We start from the raw sequence: 23268 nt of genomic DNA on the forward strand, positions 1-23268 counted from the left end.
GCCCGGTGGCAAAGCCGGACCACCCTGCATCACATCATATAATATCGGCCAATTTTACAATTTACCATTGCGCACATTAACCAGAACAATTCCCTCCAGTCGTGTAAGTCTTTTATAAGTGGTGTCAAAGTGGTTTATCGGACGAGTTGCAGTCTGGCACAGGCGTGTGAGGTCTTGTTCTGCAGACTGTGCTCCTCTAATCTCGTGGTTTTTGGTGATTTTGGTGAGCTGGCTCTGATTGTGCCATCTAAGAGGCAAAGACTGAGATTGAAAACGCTCACACTGTCTAAAAGATGTAAATGTCACTCTTGTGTTCACAGTGTGTCCACACCAGTCTGCACTGGATGAGCTTAGCGACCCCAGAATCTGCATTATTAGCCAAATCATCACCGCCTCCCTCTCCTTCAGTCCCGACTGTAAATCACACAGGAGGATTAGCCAAGGGACTACATTCTAAGCGTGTGAGCGCGCGTTTGTGTGTGTGCGCTAGCGAGCGCGCACGTGTTTACATCAATGCGCCACGCTTCAGTGCGCTCTCTGAAGGGGATAAGTGGGAGTGGGAGAGGAGAGGGACGACAGTACGGAGGAAGATTCAGTCGGATAAGTGACCAAGAATCGAGAGGGCATCGTCACCGAGCTCCACTGCACCTGCTGCAACTTGCTGCCACGAGCATCCTCATCGATGTCCGGCGGGTGAGTCGACACTATTAACGCGCTTCTCCTCCTGTTGTCTTCACGGGGAGGCGATCTCTCTCTCACATGTCATTATTTCTAAAGAGGAACACTGGCATTTACAGATTGGCACCAGATCATTCCGTCGTGATGCTGCGCGCTCCACTGTCAACATTTGTTAGAATGAAACAACCCCAAAGATCCACATCTTTGTAATTGATGAGAGACAGAGAGAGATACAGTCACGCAATCTTCGTGCGTCCGTACTGTTCATACATTAGAGAAAAACATACTGAACTTATCGTGCGCACGGAGGAGGCAGTTGGCTCCACGGCAGATGGGGAGACAAAAGGAGAAACCGACTGAAAAACTGAGACAAAGGACGTTAGAAATCATTTTGCCTTGACACCGGCTGCGCCTGCTTCGCAGTTTGGACGCGTCATTTTGGCAGAAAGAAGATAAAATATTTGTTGTAAATTTTTATTTTTCAATATTGCGTGCGAGACAGCTCATGGCGGGTCTGGGCATCTCAATCCAAAGCGGCTAACGGCACGTTAGACCACTAAAACCTGTATTTTATCTCATAAATCACAACTGTTGGCGCTACATTTTGGTTGACTCAAACAAATAATTAAACGTGCAGGCTTTTAACTGGTGATTTTAATCTAAATCTCCTAAAGATCAGGTCAGGCCTTCTGATTTCACCTTTATCTTGAAATAATAAAAACTGTACATACATTGTCCACCTGCTCTTTAACTAATAATCTCTGCTGTATTTTTAATTTTAATTTTAATTATTTAATTATTTTTTTTTACAGTTTAACGATGGATCACGCTTTCCTGCCTCGGTCCATCTGGACCGGTGACAATAAATTCCTCCAGCATCCAGCCGATCTCTACACCAGTGTGGTCGTTACGCGCAGCATCCCTGCGGGCACGTGCTTCGGTCCATGTGTGCTCCAAAACACTTTCTACGACACGATCGCCTTCATAGCGCAGAAATCCTGCGACAAGACAGCGAAATCCTACGTGTTCAGGGTGAGTTGTGCAGTTTGGTGACTTGTACATTTCAAAGACAACTATAAAGACCGTTGGTTTGGGCCAGAAGCCTGCTTTTTCCACTAGACTTGTTTGTTATTTTAATTCTGACTGTGTCCACAGATTTGATGCACCTTATCTTTATCTTAAATGACTGTTTTTTCTACCCTGTCTTGGGTATTAAAGGGGACTAACGTTTAAAATCGTAGATTAGATTATTTAAACGATTAAAAGCCACCTACAACACCAAACTTGGATTATTTCAAGGAATTCCAAACTTGTAGAAAAGATAGAAATTACAATGTGATCATTTGGGAGTAAAGTATCAATGCTTCGTGTCAACAGGTGGACCCCGAGGCCATGCGTAATTCCGCGCTGGTGCTGTCCTGGCTGCGGCTCGTGCAGGCTGCGCGCAACGGAGAGGAGCAGAACACAGAGGCCTTCCTGAAAGCGGGTCAGCTGTATGTGCGGACCATCCGAGACATCCGGCAGGAGGAAGAGCTGCTGGTGTGGTACGACCAGGAGCTGTCTCACCTACTGGGCTTCACAGACATGAGGAGAGGAACAAGTGAAGGTGAGGAAAAGATCTGGAGAGCAAGTGCACGGTCAGGATACAGCGTGTTAAAACATGGAACTGAACTAGACGAGGCCCTTCTGCAGCATCTTCTAATGAAAAGCGCATCATATTGAGTATTTTATTGCAGAGTGTAGCATTATTTCAGCAGGTTTCGGTTGTTTATTTTATGACTTTTCTCTATTTCAGAGTTCAGATGTGGAAGATGTAACCAGATCTTCAAGAACGAGTATCCTTTCCTGGCCCACTGCCGATTCCTGTGTACCCAGGTGAAGAGTGACACCTGGAGCCGCGAGGTCTACGAGCACAAACATGTGGAAATTAAGAGGCAGCATCGAGTGACAGATTTCCACAACATCGCCAGAGATCTGGAACACAAAAAATCGGGCAGCAACGAGGACGCGGAGATTTACCCGAAGAGAAGGAAATACGAGGAAACTCTTTATCCCAGAGGGCGGAAAACGGTTCTGCTGGAAAAAACCAACATTTCAAATGATGACAATATCACGCAGCTGAGTAAAGGCTACGACCTGGCAGCGGGAGATGCGTCTCCCTCTGCGGGGAAACTGAAAGCTGATAAGATAAAGCCGGATCATTTGGGATGTAAGAGTGATTTCGCTGAAGCCAAAGGGGCTTTTACGCACGCCAGAGAGATGGACGCGCGGTCGGAGGCAGGTGAGAGCTCTGGCGTGCGCTCGAGCAGCAGCAGCGCGTTTTCTCTGGTCCTATCCAGCAGCCAGGGCGAGCAGAAAAGCGCTTTCTGCAAACCGAATAAAAGAACTTCTCCCATCGACCCCCGGGCGCATCTCAGCAGCGCTCCGACAGCCCCCTCTAGCCGCCTAGAGGAGATGACTGACGCCTTTAGCTCCAGGACTATTATGGGATACAACAACCTGATGGCATCCAACATCCTGAGCGGTGACTTACAGGCCGTGCCCTCCCCGGTTGCGCTAAACAACGCTTTCCATTACGCACCGGAGCACTGGTCCAGGAACGTTGGCGTGCAGCTGCAGAGCACGTCCTCTCTCACCATCCTCCCGCCGACGTTCACCTCATTCGGCGTGTCGGTGCAGAACTGGTGCGCAAAGTGCAACCTGTCCTTCCGCATGACCTCCGACCTCGTTTTCCACATGCGCTCCCATCACAAGAAGGAGTTCGCGGCGGAGTCCCAGGTGAGGAGGAGGAGGGAGGAGAAACTCACCTGCCCGATCTGCCACGAATACTTCCGAGAGCGGCACCACCTGTCCAGACACATGACCTCTCACAACTGAGACACGAAGGGACAAAAGAAAAACTCTATTTATTTCCTAAATGACGCTCGTATTTAACAGGTTTAGACTCCGGATCCACGGTGAATGTAGGTAGCTGTAAAGAAAAATAGCAAAACGGACACACGTGGCCACCGCCGCCCTGTCCACTAGATGACGATAGAGGTGCGTGTAAGCTGATCTCACTGCAGTTTGTCGTCTTATGTTATGTCGATGATTGTTTTGTGCCTTACGGAGCTCAGGAGGGATGAGAAGACTTGAAGAGATCTCGAGGACAGCTCATGATTGTCACACATGTCTCGACGGCTTTTTATTTATCAGCTTGTTCTCTGCTCTGATTTGTACAAGAGACGGATTGAGTGTGTTTGCACATTTCGTTTTGAAATCTTAAAAATGATGAGAATGAAAACAGACGTGTCGAGTTCTTTTCTTTTCCAAACCACCAGAGAGGGTGTGGGTTTGTGTCTGCTCCAACAGGCGGCGACTGAGGCCAACTCTTCTCCCTCTTCCCCCCTCTGTGTATCATTCAGTTTAAGGAAAGACTGTCAGATATGTTTGGTTATGTGATCAGAGCAGGATTGTGACATTTAAAGAAAGAAGGAGCATGCATCCGTGAATGAATCAGGAGGAAACATGTTTTTTTGTGTCCTTTGTTTTGCAACTAACAATTATTTCCATTATCAATTAATCTTCATCGCAATTTCCCAAAGTGACATATTCACATAGATTCTTTTTTCCCCTACAAACAGTCTGAAACCCAGAGACTCTTGGTTTACCATCGCAAATTACAAATAAAAGCAGCAAATTCTGACATTTAAGAAGCTGAACCCAGCAAATGTTTGACACTTATACAAATTTTCTTTAGGAAGAAATTTTAATCCGAAGTGAAAGATCTTTTTTAGCCTTAACAAACTAAATACACAAACTCTCTTCGTTTTCATGACTGAATAATCTGTATAAACAAACTGACCTTAACTCAATTTCACACTGTTTTACTTTGTTTATATGTGGCGGACCCTGCCACCTTTCCAGCTTCAAACAGTGTACTGAGGACCTTATTTTCCTCTTAGAACAGCTTATTTATTCAGTTATGGAAAACATAAATATTTCTGAGTTTGTATTATCACCTCATTGATATTGTAAATATTAGGATTCTGAGTTTGAATTTCTTCTCTAAAAACTCTGCAGTGCCCCTTTAATCGACTAATCCGTGCAGCTTTAATCATTTGAGATGTTTCATCCAACATTACAGCATGCTATTTGAAAAAACAAACAACTGATGAGTCTGATTTCCACTCAGAAATGAAATCAAGTCATATTTTTAAAGTTTCATGGTTATCATTCATCTACAGACCTGGATGGAGTCCACATACTGTAAGCCCACTGCTTTGAATTTCGTGATTTTATGATTCTTCTACGTCCCCGTTCAGGTCAGATGGACATAAATAGCCATCTCTGTTGCAGGTAAATGAGGCGGGAAGGAGGCATGAGGTTCATGGGAAAGTCAAGCCTCAACCCCGTTCGGTCGCTCTGTAACGTAAGCAGGGACGTAAACCCGCCCACACTGCTGTTATCTACTTTTATCCGAGGAACAGACTTTATCTTCCCACCACAAACTGCTTCGACTGTCAGAGGGAGTTCATTAATACTTTTGTGGAGATTTTTTTCACGGATGTTTTGCTATGATTAACAAGACAAAACTGCACACAGTCAGAATTTGGCTATGAGAACAAAAACACTGCAACACTGAGTTTTAAAGCCTCATTTTTATCTTTAGGTTGCTAAAATTATATTGTTTCCAGTGTAAAAATGACTTCTTGTCTCAATAAAAGTTCTAAAACTTCTTTGGAAACCTTGATTTCCTAAAGGAAAAACAAGATTTTCAAGTAAAATACCCGGAGGCCCGCATGATTAAATGGGTGATTAAGAAGCACAGTGTCACTCTATTAAAGCCATGTCCTAATGGACACAACTATTAGTTCTCAGAGCTCAGTAGCTGTGTGTAGAAAGAGCCATTTCAGCCCAGGCACAGAAAATCCTCTGTTGTCTAATAATGGCTGTACCGCTCTCCTTTAATTGAACAGTCATCATGTGGAAAAACAAATATTGTTCTTGGTTCCCTGCTTGGCTCGTTTTCGTCTTGGCTTTTAGGCGCTGGGCTCTGAACACGAGCCGAGACTAGTGTGGTTTTCTCGGCTGGAACTGACCATTGTAAGTACTCTCCTGTGACCGTGATTGCGGTTGACATGGGGTTCACTTTGTAATAGCAGACTGTGGGTCCGGACTGTAAAAGGGATCAGTCAGGAAATGAGAAAAAAAAAAAAGAACCTGGATGTGTTCATTACAATTGGGCCAGCCTACTTTGAAGCAAAAACGTCTATTAATGTAAACATGATTTATAATAACCCAAATTACAGTCATTATCGTGGTTTAAATGGAGGTTAGAGCCCGTAAAGGGTGTGTTGGTAAAAAGGCTGGTTGTTGCTGAACATTTCCACTTGTTCACAACGGAGAAAACTGAATCATGCATTTGGTATTTCAGACATTTCTCTCTCCCCTCATCTGTCTCTCTCCGTCATCCTCTATTATGTGGATTAAACATAATCTCTTTAGGGTTGTGATACTGCTTATCATCCGGCATCATCCAGCCCAGTTGCCACATCACAGTAAAACAGCAGCGCACATTGTCAGTGAACGCTCAGCTGCAGGTCTCATTGTACTGAAATAGGGTTTATCATATTTTATTACCAACACAAAATAAAATACTTGAAACAAAATGCATGTTGTTGTTCAGTTCCACAGAGATATAACTTCTCTTGAACATTTGAAAGAATATCCTCTCATAAACACCCTGGTTTCTGGCTTGATGACAAGCTGCGCATCAAAAAACATGCTAATGAACAAACTCATTGAGAGCAAAGCCGGCATTTTAGAAATAGAAATAAGGCATTTATTGGCCAGAAATGCCCGAAGCAAATTGTCCAGTCAACCTTTTTATTAGTTATAGACTCTGGTGATGTTTTTTATATAAGCTCTCTGCCTCCACTCTCTCGGAAAAGTTCACCCAAAAAAGAAAATTCAGTCATTATCTACTTAACTCCCATGCGATTGGAAAGTCGGGTGAAGTTTTGTCATCAACAAAACATTTCTGGAGCTTCACAGCAAAACAGCCTTGCAGTATTCTTCTGAACAACTGAGTAGACAATGGCTGAAATGTGTCCTTTAAACTAAGGTAAAATGATAAGATATGCTTTTTAAAAATAATACCGGCTGGTTTACTACACAAAGTATTTACCCTCCTTGAAAGTTTTTCATGTTTTTATTGTCTTTTTGACACTGATCAACAGAAAAGGTCTTTTATGCTTAAGTGAAAACATCTTCACAAATTGATCAAAAATATGAAATACAAAATGTTTGCACAGTCACAGAATTAGTTAAATGGAGATCAAATCTGCATCATCAATTGATTCTAGTACAATAAATATATCTGCATCTTGAAAGTCCAAATTTTGTTGAGTCTGTCATATCGTTTGATTTGATGATAAAACATGACAACTTCCTGAGAGAGTAAACACTTTTTATAGTCTGCGGACAGCAGGGGTGGCACAATTTGTTTTTAGTGATGATAAAAGATGAACCATGCAGAACTGCGAGCCAAAAGACTTAAAGCATTGTTCTTAACTACAATAAAGAGGCTTAATCTTTTGTTCCTTTCCCCCTGAAGTCATTGCTAAATGTCTCTGTTTTTGAGACAAAGTTACTGTCCAGTCTTGGCAAACTTCAGAGCATTCTGTGGTTGCAAACAGATGTGGTATCTGTGCCAGCTTTTTTCTGGCTCAAAGCAAAAAGCACCACAGAGTAATGACTTGATAATCAAAAGTTTCTCTCTGTCATTTCACTGTCAGTTTGACACACTGTTTAGGCCCCACACGGGTCACCTTCCTCCTCTCGTGAATAAAAGTGACAAGAGGTTTGAGTTAAAGCGGGCGAGATCTTCTGTCTGTAATCATCCGTTTAAGAAAAAAGGCCATTGAGGAGGATGTGTGCGCTTTTGAGGGAAGAGGGGGTGGAAAAGGGGAAGTGCGCCGTGTTTTGAAGCTCAAGTGGCTGACGTCCTAATAGGTGCGTGCCTGCTTCCTCCATCAACCATTAACCCACGGCCACTGCATCAGTCACGTTATTTGCTGGACAACAGACGTCTGAGCCTTTGGTGTGGGGTAATAATGGGTTCAAGGGGCTTTAGGGGAATGTTGGCTATCTTTGAGTGGAACCTTCCTGCTTTTGTATGAAGTTATTTTGGAACAGTGGTGCCCTTTAAGGTTTGTTTTGACAAAAAAAAAAGCCCCCCGCCCCCACAAGAACCAAGCGTTGTCGGCAGTAATGACCAAGAATAACACAAAGCGTATGAAACAATAATATTCCAGCAAGCGTGTCGGATTAAATTACTTTTTTTATTCTAATTTATAGACGGCTACCTTTTCATAATTTAAACAATACACATGTACAAAACACCATTTCATCTAAAATATAGTAATACATGACCTAGTAATCATGACAAATTATTTTTAACCAAGATTCACATTCAAAATAGAAAAATATTTCTGGTTTCAATATAACATTCTTGAAGTGTTATGACGGGGTTGGTGGGTGTAAATGAAATCCAGATGCTCTCCACAATCCATTGGATGTTTCCTTTTTAAGATACACACAGCAAGAATGTACAATAACCTTCCTGTCGTGCAAACAAATTAACGTTGCATGTATGTACAATGTGGCGGATGATTAGTTTAAAAGTAAGAACAGCTGCGCACAGTATGTAAAAATGTAGAAGTATGTTTCATAATCTCTGGCATCTGTACGTGACTGTGTAAGCTGCCCGATGACACGTTGATAATAATAAAGTCTTTTACTTATAGCCTTCGTGTCCAAAGAAAACATGAACACAAACTCACTGTGAGCTGTTTGAAAAGCGAGCTCTGAGATAAAAGGAAAACATGTCCTGTCGGTAAAATCCTCAATATTATCTCAAACACAGAATCAAAACAACCGGGCTTCTTGGACATGTGGAGCCGTGACTTTACATGTGTGACTCTGTTCCCTCTCGCTAAGGCAGACGCCAGACAATGTGTCTCTTCAAGTTCTCTGCCGCGGGACAGAAGAGATGGAAGTGATTTCTCTACATCCTATGTTCCTCGAGGAATACCGGCATCCAAAGTGTTTCTCAGTATCAAGAAACCACTCGACAAACAGAGGTATGGTTCTGTCTCCATTAGTCCTGTTTTTTGTTTCTCTCCACATGTTGTGTCCTTGGCATATGTTGCCCTCCCCTCCCTATCTGCAGGAGCAGGACTGGACGGACATGTTGGGGTAAATCTTCAGCACTGGGTTCCTGGATTCGTCGTGGTAGAGCACAGCCAGGGGACTCATCTTTTCAGGGACGCAACAGGGCTCGGGAACTCCAGGGATGATCCCGACGGCTCGGACTATGCTCTGGATGGTGGCGTGGTTGGACGGCCTCGCCACCTGGGAGAAAATCAACACAATAGGGAAATGAAGAACACACTATAATTACTCAATACAACTTGGTAATGCCATTTTAGAACCAAATAACTGACTAAGATGTTTGTGCTCCTACCTTGGGCATGGGAAATCCACATGTGCCAGCGCAGTAGTAGGCGTCAAAGGCCTTGGGTGCTATGACCCACTCGCTCCAGCCAATGTCTGCAAAATCCACTCGGAGGTTCCTCCTGGAGCAGTCTCTGTGCTGGTTGTCGCCCCACTGCCTCCTCCGGGCCTTACGCATGGTTTGTTCATCAAAATTCAGAACAGGTGACTGAGAGTTTGCGTTCCCCTTGTGCTTTTTTCCATCCTTTCCCTCATTCCTCCGCTCATGCCTCCGCCCGTCGCTGACAGTCAGCATGCGACTGTCTTTGAGTTTTTTCACGGTCGAGTCAACAGGTTTAAACCCCTGTGATGTTCCTTCTCCTTCTTTAAGAACTTCCTTATCTCTGCCTTGCTCTACTCCTTCTTCCTTCTGGCTCTTTCTCTTCTTTTCCTTCTTTCCGGATCGAGGCTTGGGTTTGAGTGCCAGGTACCAAGTGCTCTCCCAAAGGTCATCCTTCCTGTATCCATCAGGCCTGTAGTCGACCTCAGGCAGCTCATTGTTCTGAATGGGGTCAGAGAGCAGAGTTGCTTCCCTTCTCACGCGTCCTTTCGACTCTGGTGACGAGACTGGTCTGTGCAGGAGCTGAGAGGAAGGTGAAGGCTCTCCTCCCTCGTTGAACGGGTCATATCTCTGAAGGCTTGCAGCGACGCTGTTGGGCTCTGCCAAGGCTTGGTCATCAGCATACAGTAACAGGTAGGGCAGGCTGCCAGCAGGCAGCGCCTCCTTTGCTTTCCTCTGGTACTGCTGCCCTAAGTCCAACTCCACTGACACCAGGAGATGACCCTTGTCCCGTGCCTCCTTGATGACCTGGGTCACATCTTTCATCTGCCACACCCCTCTCCTGTGGGGGTGGAAGGTCACATTGCCTAGAAGTGACCCCATTGACCCCGATCTGACCTCTGACCCAGAGGAGACAGAGCGAAGGAGCAGGCTGATGGACGGAGGAGAAGGGTGGACAACTGAGGAACGACAGGACGGGCTTTTGAAGCGTTTACAGAACCAGGGCTTTTGATGAGGGTGCCGATCGAGCAGGAAGTGGAATGTGGCAGAGAGGACGACCTCGGAGTCCTGGAGGGTTGTGAGGTTTAGTCGGTACACCGTCCTGTGGTCAGAAGAGTCTGCAAAGACAACCAATCAGTGTCAGACAGGCAGGTGAACAATCTGGCAATGAAACCTTTTTTATCTACAGCTTTGTTAAATCAAAATGTACTTAAAAATGTTTGCAGCTGATCCTTGAAATAAAAGATGATTCCACATGGAAACAATTTGGCAATTTTGTGACTCACAGGTGCTTCGATGTTCTTGTTCGAAAAGGATAAATTAGTTATAGAAAATATGTTTTTCTGTGGTTTTGTACCAGGAATTGAACCTTATTTGACTTTCTCAATTATTGATCAGTAATTTTAGAGTAAGAAAAGACCAAAAGTTGAACAATTTGATAATAAAGTCCTATATGAAAGGGAGAAAGGAGAAGGATTTGGAAAAAAGGTATCAAATTGCACCACAAACACTCCTGCTGCGGTTCAAATCTTAAGAAGTGAGACTGTTAAACACCCCTCCTTGTTCTGTGTTACATGGCTGAGCTGTGTGGCTGCTGGGATGCCTTGCTAGGACTGCAGAAGGTGCCCTTAAGAGGAACCAGACTCTGGGGATCCAGCTGGCAGGGGTGGAGGGGGGGTGGGCAGAGAGCTACATATTCATGATGAACATTAACTTCAACAGCAGAGTTATTGTTCATTGTGTAAGAGTTCAGCGGAAGTATGGACTGGCTCAAGAGATATACATTACCTCGGATTCAGTCTGCATATGGAAATGCTTACCTCAGTTTCTTTTAAAGCTTCCCCTTAAGCCCAATACAGCCAGCGCTGTCTGCCCAGACACCAAGACATAATCAACTGTTTTAACAGATCTTATATTGTTGTGAAAACTCTCTTACATCTCTCCTTGGATTACACTCAGCCTCTGCAGTAAAAATACACATGTGTTATGGTATGCCATCTGAGAACTATGTGGGGATATAAATGTCTGTGAGTTGTGTTTTTAAAAACAGCATCAGACAGAGAGGAACGACTGTGCTTTAAGCCCCCCTGACTCCAGGACGTGGAGTCACACATGTCCTGGAGCCACAACAGGAACACAGAAAGCCACCACGGTGACCCTCCTGCCGCTGGGGCTTCACTGCACTGAAGCTGGGCATTCTCTGCGCATCAGGCGCGTCGGTCTGCGGTAATTGATCAGAAGGAGCACAGCTGCTGCCACAAACACAGAGTGCCCACAGCGTCCTGAAATCATTTAAATGCATTCTCAGACTGTTCCAAAACAATCCTACCTATTTAGAGCCGAGCCATGCTGCCACATGGAGCGCCTGGACTTTTAATAACCATCCATGGAGAGGATCAGGGGAGCTTTATGACCGCTTCTTACATTTATTTTTTGCTTTTTACGTCCGATTACGTGTGCACTGATGGCACACAAGGCTGCTTTTTCTTTTTGCTTCTATAATGAAATCCAAATTGATGTATTTTACCGCGTTACCTAGCAATTGCGCACAGTACGCGTGTTCACACACCTTGGCTGGCTCTGAAACTCCTGACAGTGTTTCCCTCTCTGAGGCGGTTCTCGCTGTTGTATCTCTCGTACAGTTTGGACATGTGCTGGGAGAGCATGTCCTGGTCCAGGTCGTCTGAGAAGGAGTCCGACGAGGACTGGAGGAAGCCGCTGTCCTGTGCGCTCCCAGAGCTCCCTTTCATGGTCCGAACTGATGCTGCGCCCAGGAAACAGTTTAACATCAACAGCAGCAGGTGCGAAGAAATCATACTTAGAGCTGCCATTTAAGTGCTGAAATGAAAAATCAAAATCCAAAAGGCGAGCTGTGCGGAAAAATGCGGTCCACGACTATCCAAGGTGGGCTTTAAAGACGCGCCAAAACAATCCAGACTCAAGCGGCTGTGCGTAAATGTTCCACCGCTCCTCTCACTTCCCGCTTCGTGCTCGGTGAGCCGTCTCGCTCCTCTGCGTCAGACTGTGTGGGACGTGGATGCTGAATGTCCGGGCAACAGTTGGAGCAGCTACTTTTACACTCGCGTCTGTGACCGCCAGAGGCTTGAGGGGGTTATACTGGAGCAGCGAGAGGTGCTGACGTATACTCCTGTCAGCCAACGAGGTCTCTGCAGAGCGCACAGCCAGAAGTGGAGGTCATGATGCTGACCCTCCTTCACTCTTTGATGATGATGATGCTGCTGCTGATGTCTTCCTTATGTTGTTCTAATAACATTGATCCAGTGGCTTTGGCGCAGTGTTTTCAGAGCAGCACTCATTTGTTAAAGCCACTGTTGAAACTCAACAAACTGTGATTTTTTTTTTCTTTGCAGGCGAAGTAATTCTACCTCACAGTTTCCAGCTCACCACATTATTTCCAGTAACTGGACTTGACATGCTCTCAGTCACACATAATTAGCATAGAAACACCTACAATAATAGTCTGTCCAACCACCCAAGGGCTATTGTTAGCGACAGGGATCCACATTTTGTACAGTGTGTTTGTGTGTGTGTGTGTGTGTGAGAGAGAGAGAGTTGTATAGTGAAAGGCTGAGACTCTGTGCGACTCTTTCGAGGGACTCGCTGTTATTTTATTCATGGCAAACAGAACATGATCTCTGCTTGGATTGACCGCTTCAAACTCAGTACAGTTTTGTCTCCGGTGTGTATGTATTTTTTTTTTGTGTGTGTGTGCATTGGAGTTGTTTCCAGTGTGTCTCTGGTGTCTGGAGCTCTGTACCAACAATGCTTGTTTTGTGGAAGTGGTGGTCTCCAGCAGAGAGGCTGTAACTAGCTGGGCCTCTCGGGTCACTCTCTGCCACTGCACAAACACACACACTCACACGCACACATGCATGCACGAGCACACATACAGAGCTACATAGTACCTTTCTGGCCCCCAAGGGCCCCACAGGTCACTCCTTTTCACTGTGTTCCACGGCAGCGACAGGTCTTAAATCTGGACTGCTCTGGAGATGTGTTTGAAAAAGTGTGTGTGCGTGATCGGGGCATTACGAGGGAGTCGGCCGAAGTGGTTTTGTCACAGCACACAAACACATTCGTGCTTCGCCCTCTTCCATATCGTGTCTCTATTGAAAAACAAAATATGATTAATTGTTGCGGTTTTTTGTTTGAATTCATGCAACACTGTTTTCAGCTCGGTTGAGGGTCAATCTTTGAAAAACATTCTCTTAAATCCAGCGAGACTTTAGTGTGGCATTTGAGAGTGACCGCTCTCTAAAACAAAACCCATGGATGCACACATACAGTTGTTTATCTGAAAGTAATAACATTTGGAAACCATGCAATAGTTGCACAATAACCAGCCGTTGTTCTCTGTTATTAACAAGCCATTAGTAACCCCTTGTCATTTTGACATCATGGGAGTGTCTCGCTGCTTTTTTTCTGAAGTAGCACATGGAAATAAACAAGGAGACCTTTTACATTTACAGAGTTTATGCTGATATACCTCCAGATTCTGAGCTGACCCAACATGTGTGAGCAGGGGAGCGTTAAAGTGATATCTGAAACCAGGGCATTAGGGTCATAATAAATAGTCCTGGTGAGGAGACAGCCCGCTGCAAGTTCAAGCGTGAGGACGTCAACATGAAATGGCTTCGACCTCTAACCCTGAATATGTAGGGCAGTGTGAGATTAATGTCGGGCATTATCTACAATAATGCTCCTCCTTCCATCATGACTGCGAGGACAGCGACATTGCTGTGACGAGATCAAAGAAGATAAAAAAGAACAAACAGCAGGACAGAGAAACCACTGGTGAACGCTTCTCATGAGATCTCCACCGGCCGCATAATCGAAGGCTATGGTTACTCGTGTCACTTCAGAATGACTTTAATGTTTCTGTCTGAAGCACAGGGTGTATTAAGTGACAGGTCACCGCGCACAAAAACTGGATTTTGCTTATGTTGCTATTGGATCTTCAAAGCCACATGTGGAAGTAGTCAGGCTCACGCTGAGAGCAGAATCCCACACATATTGATTTTGATAAATACAACCACATCAGATGCAGAACAGACACTGTGAGTGTGGCCAAGCAGCAATTTGATCTTCAGAATCAGAAATCACATTAAAAGGACAACTGCAACCCTGGATGCATGCTGTGCATCATGATGCATTGGGATGCTGTTGGGTAGTAAAGGATTACATGTAATTAGGATTACGTAATCAGATTATGAAAATTTAGTAACTGTTAGGGAAAGCCCAAATAACATTTAGGTCTTTATGCTTTATTAATATGGTTTGTAGAAACCAGCAAGAACAAACTACATTTTAAAAGTATCCAATTTAAGACCCTTGTGGTGCGAAATGAGCGCCCGGGCAGATTGCATGGGCAGGCAGGTACGTACAGACAAGGAGATAGGCTGTCCAATCAGTTCATTCCGGCTGAATGAAATGATTGGATGGGTCTACTAGAGGCCTGCGACACCAACAGGGACCTAAGTTTTTTTGTCAAAACATTTGATTTGTTGATTGCTGTCAGAATGTGAAGATGTTTTCTACAAACATAAACAAAGACATGCTTTTAAAATGACTCACCAACCCTGGCTTTAATTCACGAGAAGCGTGTTAGTGTTTAAGTAAATGCTGAATAGTCAAAATGTGTTTTATTTGCATAGAAAATGTTTTGAATTTTTTTTTGTGGAATTCAAATTTTTGTGGCATTTTTGAAAATAAGGTGCAATATTTTCATTCTCAATCTTTGATTTTGAAGTAATCCAGATAACATGACATTTTTTTTGTAATGTAATGGATTATGTCACTAATTACTAAGTAATTTGAATTAAGTAACCGATTACATTTCAAAGTAATCTGACCCAATCCTGCATGCATCAGTGCACCATCTGAAAGAGAGACATGAAACAGATGAGTGCAATGTGGATTGTTACATAACTGATATATTAGCACATGAACAGACTCAAGGCTACTAGGATAGAAACTGAATGATTGCTTTATTATCCAGGTCCTGTACTGATCTCTCCAGCAGCCCTGCACTGTGAAGCCTGTTGTATCTGACTGCCCGGGCTGTGTTACAGGGCTGCGGTGTGTTACGGTTTGTTCAACATGGAGGTCCCCTCGCAGGGCCATCCAAACCAAACAGGAGTTGTGCTCTGCTCTCTGTGGGGGTATGGAGGAGCGTGAGGAATTAACATGCCCAAATGTATGTGTGTGAGTGTGTGTGTGTGTGTGTGTGTGTGTGTGTCTGTGTGTGGTGCAAGGACTGATGGTTTCTGGAAATGCTCCTAGCTTAACACCTTTGCATGGCATCGGGTGAGACTTTGTGGTTCCAGACTCAGCAGTGGGGGTATGATAGATGTTTGTGTGTGGGCACAGGAGATTTGGACGGACTATTGGCCAGTCATCCTCAAGTGACTGATGTTGTCATGATTTGTCCAAAAAGAACAGAGCTGTTCTCGTACGGGGGACGGACTAACTGGCAATGTCTTGTGCTCGTAAAAATAAAGAGTGGGTAGTTTGAACCAAATGTTCTCATGTTGTGAATCCTCTGGGATGTTTACAGCTGCTATAAGTGACTTCGCTGTGTACCTCAGGAATATTTTACGGGTCGGCAAAATAACAGGTCACACTCTAACGTACAAGAGGTCACTCTGAATCGGAGCGACTTCAGTGGAAAGCGCCAATGTCAGTTTAAAGGCTGTTTTAAGACTTTTAAGGATCCTGTTCAGCAGACGCAAACATCCAGGCGAAAACTGCTGCCACATCTAAATCACTACATTGTTTAAGAAGTTTTCTGCTGGACTTCTTGGCTGCATTTCATTATATGGTTAGGTCACCCAGATTATGAAAAAAGACATGGAAAATATATGCGCTTTCTTGGTGAGAGTGAGATCAGAAGATTTATACCACTCCCACATCTGTATGCTAAATATAATGCTAAAGCCAGCTTAGCTTAGCATAGAGACTGGAAGCAAAGGCAAAAAATTCTGACTACCAGCACCCCAAAATTGTTGAAATGTTATATCATATTTATCTAATCAATAACAAAATGTGCACTTGTCTCGTGTCTCGTCATCACCATCCACCTACGTGCAAACATACAGTATACTATCAAATGAATTGAATTCATATAGGGACACAGAAGAAACAGAAAAAAATGGCATCATTGCAATGTTTTTATAATCGCTCTGTGCCAAGAAACAATAAGAAAGACAATGTATGCTTGGGATGTGCGTTGAGTGTGCCCCGACAATGGCCAAAGCAGGAATAGACAGTATTTAGTTTATTAGACACAAATGATTGGACATTTTTATGCATGAATAAAAAACACCAACAGTAAACAACAAGTGCTTTATTAAAGAGCTCATGACTGTTTGGGGGTAGCCGACCTCCCCGTAGCTCCACATTTTGAATCCCGCTCCTGTTCAGACCAAAACCTGTCTTCACGCTTTATGCGAAGCTACGCTAAGCTAACTGTCTCTTGCTTCATATTAAGCAAAACATAAGCATATTTCCCAAAGACGTTGATCAGTGTCTTCAACGAGTTGGGAGTAGTTTTGTTTTTAAGATTTAAGATCTCAAAAACACATGTGACATTACTGCTTCCCACCCCAGACAACTGAGGTGACAGGAATTCTGTTTGTGGTGCTTGTTTTAAAAAAAAAAAAAATCAACAGCAACATTTCTTTCCAGTATCCCAATTTCTCTGGATAATCCCCGTGACGTGCTGTCACTACATCACATTACATAAATCATGATGTTTATGAGCTGTAACCACCACAAACAAAATGCCATTGTACTTGGGTGGAAGCAGAAATCTCAGAGACAGCAAATAAAACCAAAACTATTTGCATGGCTAGATACCCCGAGTGGTAAATAAGGAAATATGTTTTTGAGGATTTGGATGAACTAATCCTTTAATGCTTATTTATGGCCAGTAAAACACAGACTGCCTCCGACTGGGGATTCATGGTTGCTGGTGAGATTCAGACAGTGTGACCTAACAAGGAGACACAGGTTGGAGGGTTATGAAAGAGCAGGAATCCCACCATGTGAATGTCATCCACTCCGCCTAGGTAGGTGTGTGAGTGTGAGAAAGAGCAGGGGTGTGTTTTTGTGTGTGTGACTATGGAGACTATAGTTATGCTGGGGGGTGTAACTCTGTGACCCATTCACATGGTTAATAAAACATTCATAGAAGCAGAGGAATGTTATGGTTTTTGTGTGAGTGTGCATGCATGTGCTGGCAAACATGTGTGTGTGTGCGTGTGTGTGTGTGTGCGTGCATGCATGTGTGTGAGAGAAGGAGAATGTGTGTGCGCTCGTGTCTGTGATGTTGGGCCTCCTGCAGTGACCCCACGGAGTGCACCATTCTGCCCGCAAACAAAGGGCCGGCTGTTCCCCCCCACTTCAACCGTGGACTGCTCCAACACCGCCGACCGTTCGCCGCCAAGCTAACCAAATATTTCCCTTCCTGCTCTGAATTTGTCTCAATAAATAGTTTTGTGTTTTGGGGTTTTCTTTCTCCTCTGGCTCGCTGCCTTTGATAGAAGACTCCTGAACACACAGGTGGCCGTGTAAGCTCAGAAGGCAGCGCTGGACGTCTTCTTTTAAAACCGAGGACTGGGAGCTGGAGGACAGAACCTGACTTCTTACAGTTTCACCTCATGTGACGTCCTGACATTTGTTTGGAAAACCCCATCACACAATACAACGGGTGTATTATTTCATGAGTAATTGACATCTGACTGATTCACATTAATTTTGGTTCGCCTCTGTCTTCACAGCCCGTAGCGAGGTATAGAGAGACACATTGTGCTTAAATCCTCACCGACTGACTGACTGACTGACTATTTTCTCTGAGGCTGAAACCACTTGACAGGAGGGCTGATCGGTGATTAAGGAAAATAAATGGAATATGTGTGTGAGCGTGTGTTTCAAATACTTGCAGGATTGATGTCCTTTCCCAGGTCTGACATACAGCCTTTGTTCTGTGTCTCTCCATCTCTCAATGATCACGTTATTCACCAGCAGGAACATCAATGTCGTATTATGTGCCTCGACTAATAGCTCATAGATTATTATTTATCATGGTTGACATTCATGTCGTGCTCTGTGCAAGTAACAAGTGGTAGGATGTAACCAAGTACATTTACTAGAGTGCTGTACTTAAGTACAAATGCGGAGTACTCAATGCAACTTTTTATTTCTACTCCACTACATGCCAGTTTTACCTGACATCTGCAGTTTCTGGTTTACCGTTCAGATTACAATTTTTTTATACCCTTTCTGTCTATGGAAGACCATGTATCTCCAAATGTAGTGATTTTGAATGAGAATTTTTTCCAACAAACTCAATTATTAACTTTTCCTTAATGTATTGAGAAAATTCTCTCACTGCTGAATCTAAATAAACTATTTTAAAACCCTCTTGGACTAGCTGGAAAATGCATTGTCACAAAGCTGAAGATTATCAAATATGATGCATTGCTGTAGATAAAAGCGGTTCACTATCAGAACAAAACATAACACATCTTCAGTGTTTAGTGGATGAAGCCACTTCTAAGCTGCTAAGAGCTGGCTAAAGTGTTGTGTAAACAGTCACATTCATCATTCTGATCTGATCTGGAGCCGTTTACTGACGGGAGGAGAGCTCAGAGATTACTGTTTAACTTTTGGGATTTATCTTCACTCCTGTTTATCAGCCTGACTGCAGCAGTGATCCGCTGAGGTGACCCGCGCTGCTGTGTTCATGTCACGCTACTGTGACGTTGACTACTGAAAGAGCTGGATGGGAAATGTACTTTACTTCATGAACGTAACGTTTCAGAGGGGAGAGGGGGGAAAGAAGAGAGAGAATCACTCTGATTCATCTCTGGTGAGTGCCAAGTAGTCAGAGTTTACCTGAATTTAATTTCCTTGTGGGCCGTTGCTGGCTAACATTAGCTCATAGATTCGTTTGCTGAATCTTGGAATGTTGGAAACATTTGAGTTATGTTAAGTACACAACTCAAACAAAATATATTGAAGACCTAGTCTGTTTTAGACAATTTAATGCAGAATTCTGACAAACTATATTTTTACGTAAAGTTTTAAATGCAGGACGTGGTCGTGAGTGGTATTGGATTGAATACTTGAATTACCATGCCAACTTTAGCTCCCTCAATGGAAGCTTTTTTCTAATGCCATACAAATGTTTGTCAGTTACTTATCCATTCATACAATACAGTCTCCAGTCGGACTTATTTTACAGACAGCTTTAAAAAAGCGAGCAGCTCCGTACACTGAAGTGACTGAGTGTGCAGTGTTAGCTGGGAATGCAGAATATTCTAGAGAGAGTGTGACTTGAGCTGTGACTGGTGGTGTTGTGTTTACTCTGACGCCCGTGATATTCATTACAGGCTGCGCTGTGTGCTGTTACTTCCTGAACACGTCCCATAGGCCCGTGACCTTCACCTCCACAGGCTGCCCTTAAACCCCATTGGGCTGGAGCCAGGATGGAGGAAATTGCGCTGGGAGATTGATTGGCTAAATCCCTTAATTATTCGGATTTCACAACGGGGCCCGACCGACTGTGCCTTTGGTAGCTGACTGTCAAACAAAGATGGGAATGTTTGGCCTTCTTGACAGACCACACTCTATTTTTTTTATTTATTATAAATTTCAAGCGAAATTTGAGCTTTTATTTGCGGTGGGGGATTTGCAGCAGGTTTCATAATATTGACAGAAAACAGAGACGAAACACTTGGGAATGAGCCGGAGTGTTTTAACTGTGAAACAAATCAAAGAGCACTGATTTGTCACTTCCTCCTCACTTCACATTTCTTGTGTTTTTAAACTGGAGTTGTGAGATGGGAAGAATAGACGGAGTGTATTTCTTCAGTGAGATGTGATAATTTCGTGCACGCATGCCCGGGTGTTTAAACAGAATGTGATATGCCCACACACATTCAGTACAATATCCTGCTGAGATTTACATGGGGTTTGTTTCTGTTGGGCTGACTTTTACCCAATGGCCTCAAGGTTCCTTAAAAGAAATGCCTGTTATCCCAGAGCTCCGGCTCTCTAAAGAAAGCAGATATGTAATACGTGTTGGGAATATGATGGCAGGGTCTTTTCAGAGCTTGATGGATCTGTCAGATTGACCCTTGCTCTAATTTGCTTCTGTCTCCATCATTTAGCTTGGCGGTGTGTGATATTTCCCAATAAATTTACCCTCCTTGCAGAGTAATAACTGCAATATCAATTTCCCATTAGTGGGGGTTCAGACCTCCTGTCGCTCTTCGGGCTCTAATTGGACGTGACCATTGCTCCGGTGATGTCATGTTAGTGGGTTTCAGGAAGAGAAAAGCCCGGTAGTGGTAAGTGACTGTTTAGTGAAAGTCAGGGAAGTAGATTGAAAAGAAACATGTTGTTATACTTCCAAGTCATGTTGAATCAGTTTGATATTTCATGATTCTGGCAATTGTTGACACAAGAGCAAACATGTCGTACATTGAGTCTAATGGGATCTATTGTCTCTGGTGGAGTTACAGGCAGGTCAGCCTACAGAACAAACATACAGTGTGAGAGAGTCTAGTCCGATGTATACTGTCAGCACTAGAAAGCCTGCTGTAAGGTCAAGGCCAGAGCAGCGGTGGCCAACCTCACAGGAACGCAGATTCAATTAATATCAGCCAAGGCCCTTTGTTGATGACTTCCTGGTTTTAAACAAAGTGAACCTTCAGGTTTCACAGTGTTATTGCTTCCTTTTCTGGCATCAGACAAGAAGACAGGGGGGACATTTTTTTAATTAACACAGGGAACCAGCAGCACATATTAGAGAGAATACAAGATGTTTAAGAGGAAGTGTTCATAGGGAGAGTTGTGGTGCGCCACGGATGCTGTTAAATGAAATTAATCTTTATACAAAATATACATATTGCACAACATAAGATCATGGATTTAATTCTTTATAGTTAGTTTGTTAAGGAAGTCAATTATAATGTGTAACATTTCCGCATTAAAATGTCTAAAAATGACCAGACCTTTGTTATATATCTCGTTATGTTATTTATTTACATTATCCCACATGTTATCAATAATTTGCAAACAATGTTCAATTCCAGAGAAGTCAACAATTTTGTAAAATCTGTCTGTTTCATTTGGTGGCCTGTCGCTCTATCTTCAGGGGAAACATCAGATGATACATCACAGAGTTAGGAAGGAAGTCAGTGAACATGACTAAGTGAAACCTAATCGGATCGATTTTCTTTGGTGATGGTAATTTTGTTGAACAATGAACACAACAACTCATGATGATCCCCCGCTACTTCACGACAACAACTTGTTTTGTTTTAGTTTTTTGGTTGAGGGACCTCTAGCGGCAAAAATGACATACTGTATATTTAACTTTAAATATGTAATATAAAATATTATTTAATATAATTGCCATGGCAACGGTGGTGCATGCAAATGCAGTGGCTGGTAGCTCCTTCAAATTTTGCTCCATTTTTTCATTTTATTTTGTCATTCAACTGACAATTTTTGGCTTTGTTACTGAAACATGTATTGCCGATGGCAGAAATACATTCATCAGCACTGCAGTAGAAAGGGCGGGTTTTGGAGACTTTGAGATGATTCTCACATATTTTACACTGTGGGATTGTAGGTCAGGTGGGCCGCCATCCCAAAGTGTCAGTTTTTTTAATGAGTTGAGAATGAGACTTCACTTGAGAATCCACTTTTCTTACAAATTGGACTTTTAAGACGGTCCCTGGATAATCTCCTGTGGCAGGAGTTGAAATAGAAGAGGTGGGACACAGCTGACACAAGCGACAGGAAATCAGAGACTGTTGTGCCCACATCTTTACAGAGACCTGTCACCAGCAGAACATCCCTGATGAAGCTGTTGCACTGGAAAGGCGGACCATATTCTGAGCCGACAGAGCGCTGGACGAGGAGAGGTGGATGCTTGATGCTCACACAGTCAAAGTTGCTGACCACATTATCATCACCATCTTGTTGCCACTGATGCAAATTTAAAAAAAAAGCACTGTGAATCATTTCCTGAGTGTATGCCTATGCTATGTTAATTTCTTGTCCATCCTGTATGTTTCATTCTTACCTCGATTGTTGCTTTTTCTCTTTTTTTTTGTCTCTCTCTGGCTTTTCTTTGCAGGTGACTTTATTTGACTCCAGTGTGTGTGTGTGTGTGTTTGTCCATACAAAAACATAAATGTCAATGATTGATTGCCTTTGGATGAAGCTCAACTTTTGGTTTGCTAAAAAGGGTTGTGATAACTGATACGTCTGCTGCTCGTATGGCTGTGAGTGATACAGAGCCACAAGAAGAAATGCAGTAGAAGAAGACATTTACTGCTTAAGTTTCAGAAATGTTCGCGGTTAAAATGAACAATGTGAAATTTAATGTCGCCTTATATTTACGGTTCAATGGAGCTTACATTGCTTCATGATCGATGGTCCAGTCCGCCTTATCACAGTCTTTGCATATAAAATCTAAATATTATTTATGAAGGGTTTCGGATGTTGCAGACACAAGCTGTTAACGTTCAGTCTCCGTGTAAACTGAAACCTCAGTCCTGGTTCGGAGTCTTTCTGATTCACAAGGCATTTTTCTGAAATGAATGGACTTCCCCTCCTGACACGGTGGGAGCAGCAGGGAAGCGGTGTCAGATGTTACAGTGTGTGTGTGTGTGTGTGTGTGTGTGTGTGTGCCAGTGCATGTGTGTCTGTGTGTTCTTGCGCTGCACTCGTGACTGCTTCCAAGGCCGCGGCCATGGACCATGAGGTCTTCACATTATGTCTGTTGTTTAACCTCTCATACCATCACACTCCACAATCCTCCCATTCAAAGCATCCAAACCACGGCAGTCGAAGAGAAAGTCCCTGTGACCTTGAGGCTCTGCTAATGAAAGTGTGCAAGTCTGAACTCTCACACAAATGCACACTCCTGTACTCCGCTCTACGTGAGACATGATGTAGAGGGAGATGATAGATGTGAATAGGAGACGTCTGATGTCATGCTTGGCAGCTCA

General features: G+C 43.6%; 2 protein-coding genes across 2 annotated transcripts; one reads left to right on the top strand and one right to left on the bottom strand.

The window, feature by feature from the left end:
* Nucleotides 1-1497: 1497 nt before the first annotated feature.
* Nucleotides 1498-3555, top strand: znf488 (zinc finger protein 488). Its single transcript, XM_073481400.1, has 3 exons — nt 1498-1710; nt 2056-2284; nt 2474-3555. Exons 1-3 carry the CDS (start codon nt 1498-1500, stop codon nt 3553-3555), a joined length of 1524 nt encoding a protein of 507 aa, XP_073337501.1.
* A 5328-nt stretch (nt 3556-8883) lies between these two features.
* gdf10a (growth differentiation factor 10a) lies at nt 8884-12048 on the bottom strand. Its single transcript, XM_073482405.1, has 3 exons — nt 11787-12048; nt 9188-10335; nt 8884-9075 (listed from the first exon to the last, which is right to left on the bottom strand). Exons 1-3 carry the CDS (start codon nt 12046-12048, stop codon nt 8884-8886), a joined length of 1602 nt encoding a protein of 533 aa, XP_073338506.1.
* Nucleotides 12049-23268: the final 11220 nt, after the last annotated feature.

The sequence above is a fragment of the Pagrus major genome, chromosome 15 (assembly GCF_040436345.1).
Source record: "Pagrus major chromosome 15, Pma_NU_1.0".
Classification (NCBI taxonomy): Eukaryota; Metazoa; Chordata; class Actinopteri; order Spariformes; family Sparidae; genus Pagrus; species Pagrus major.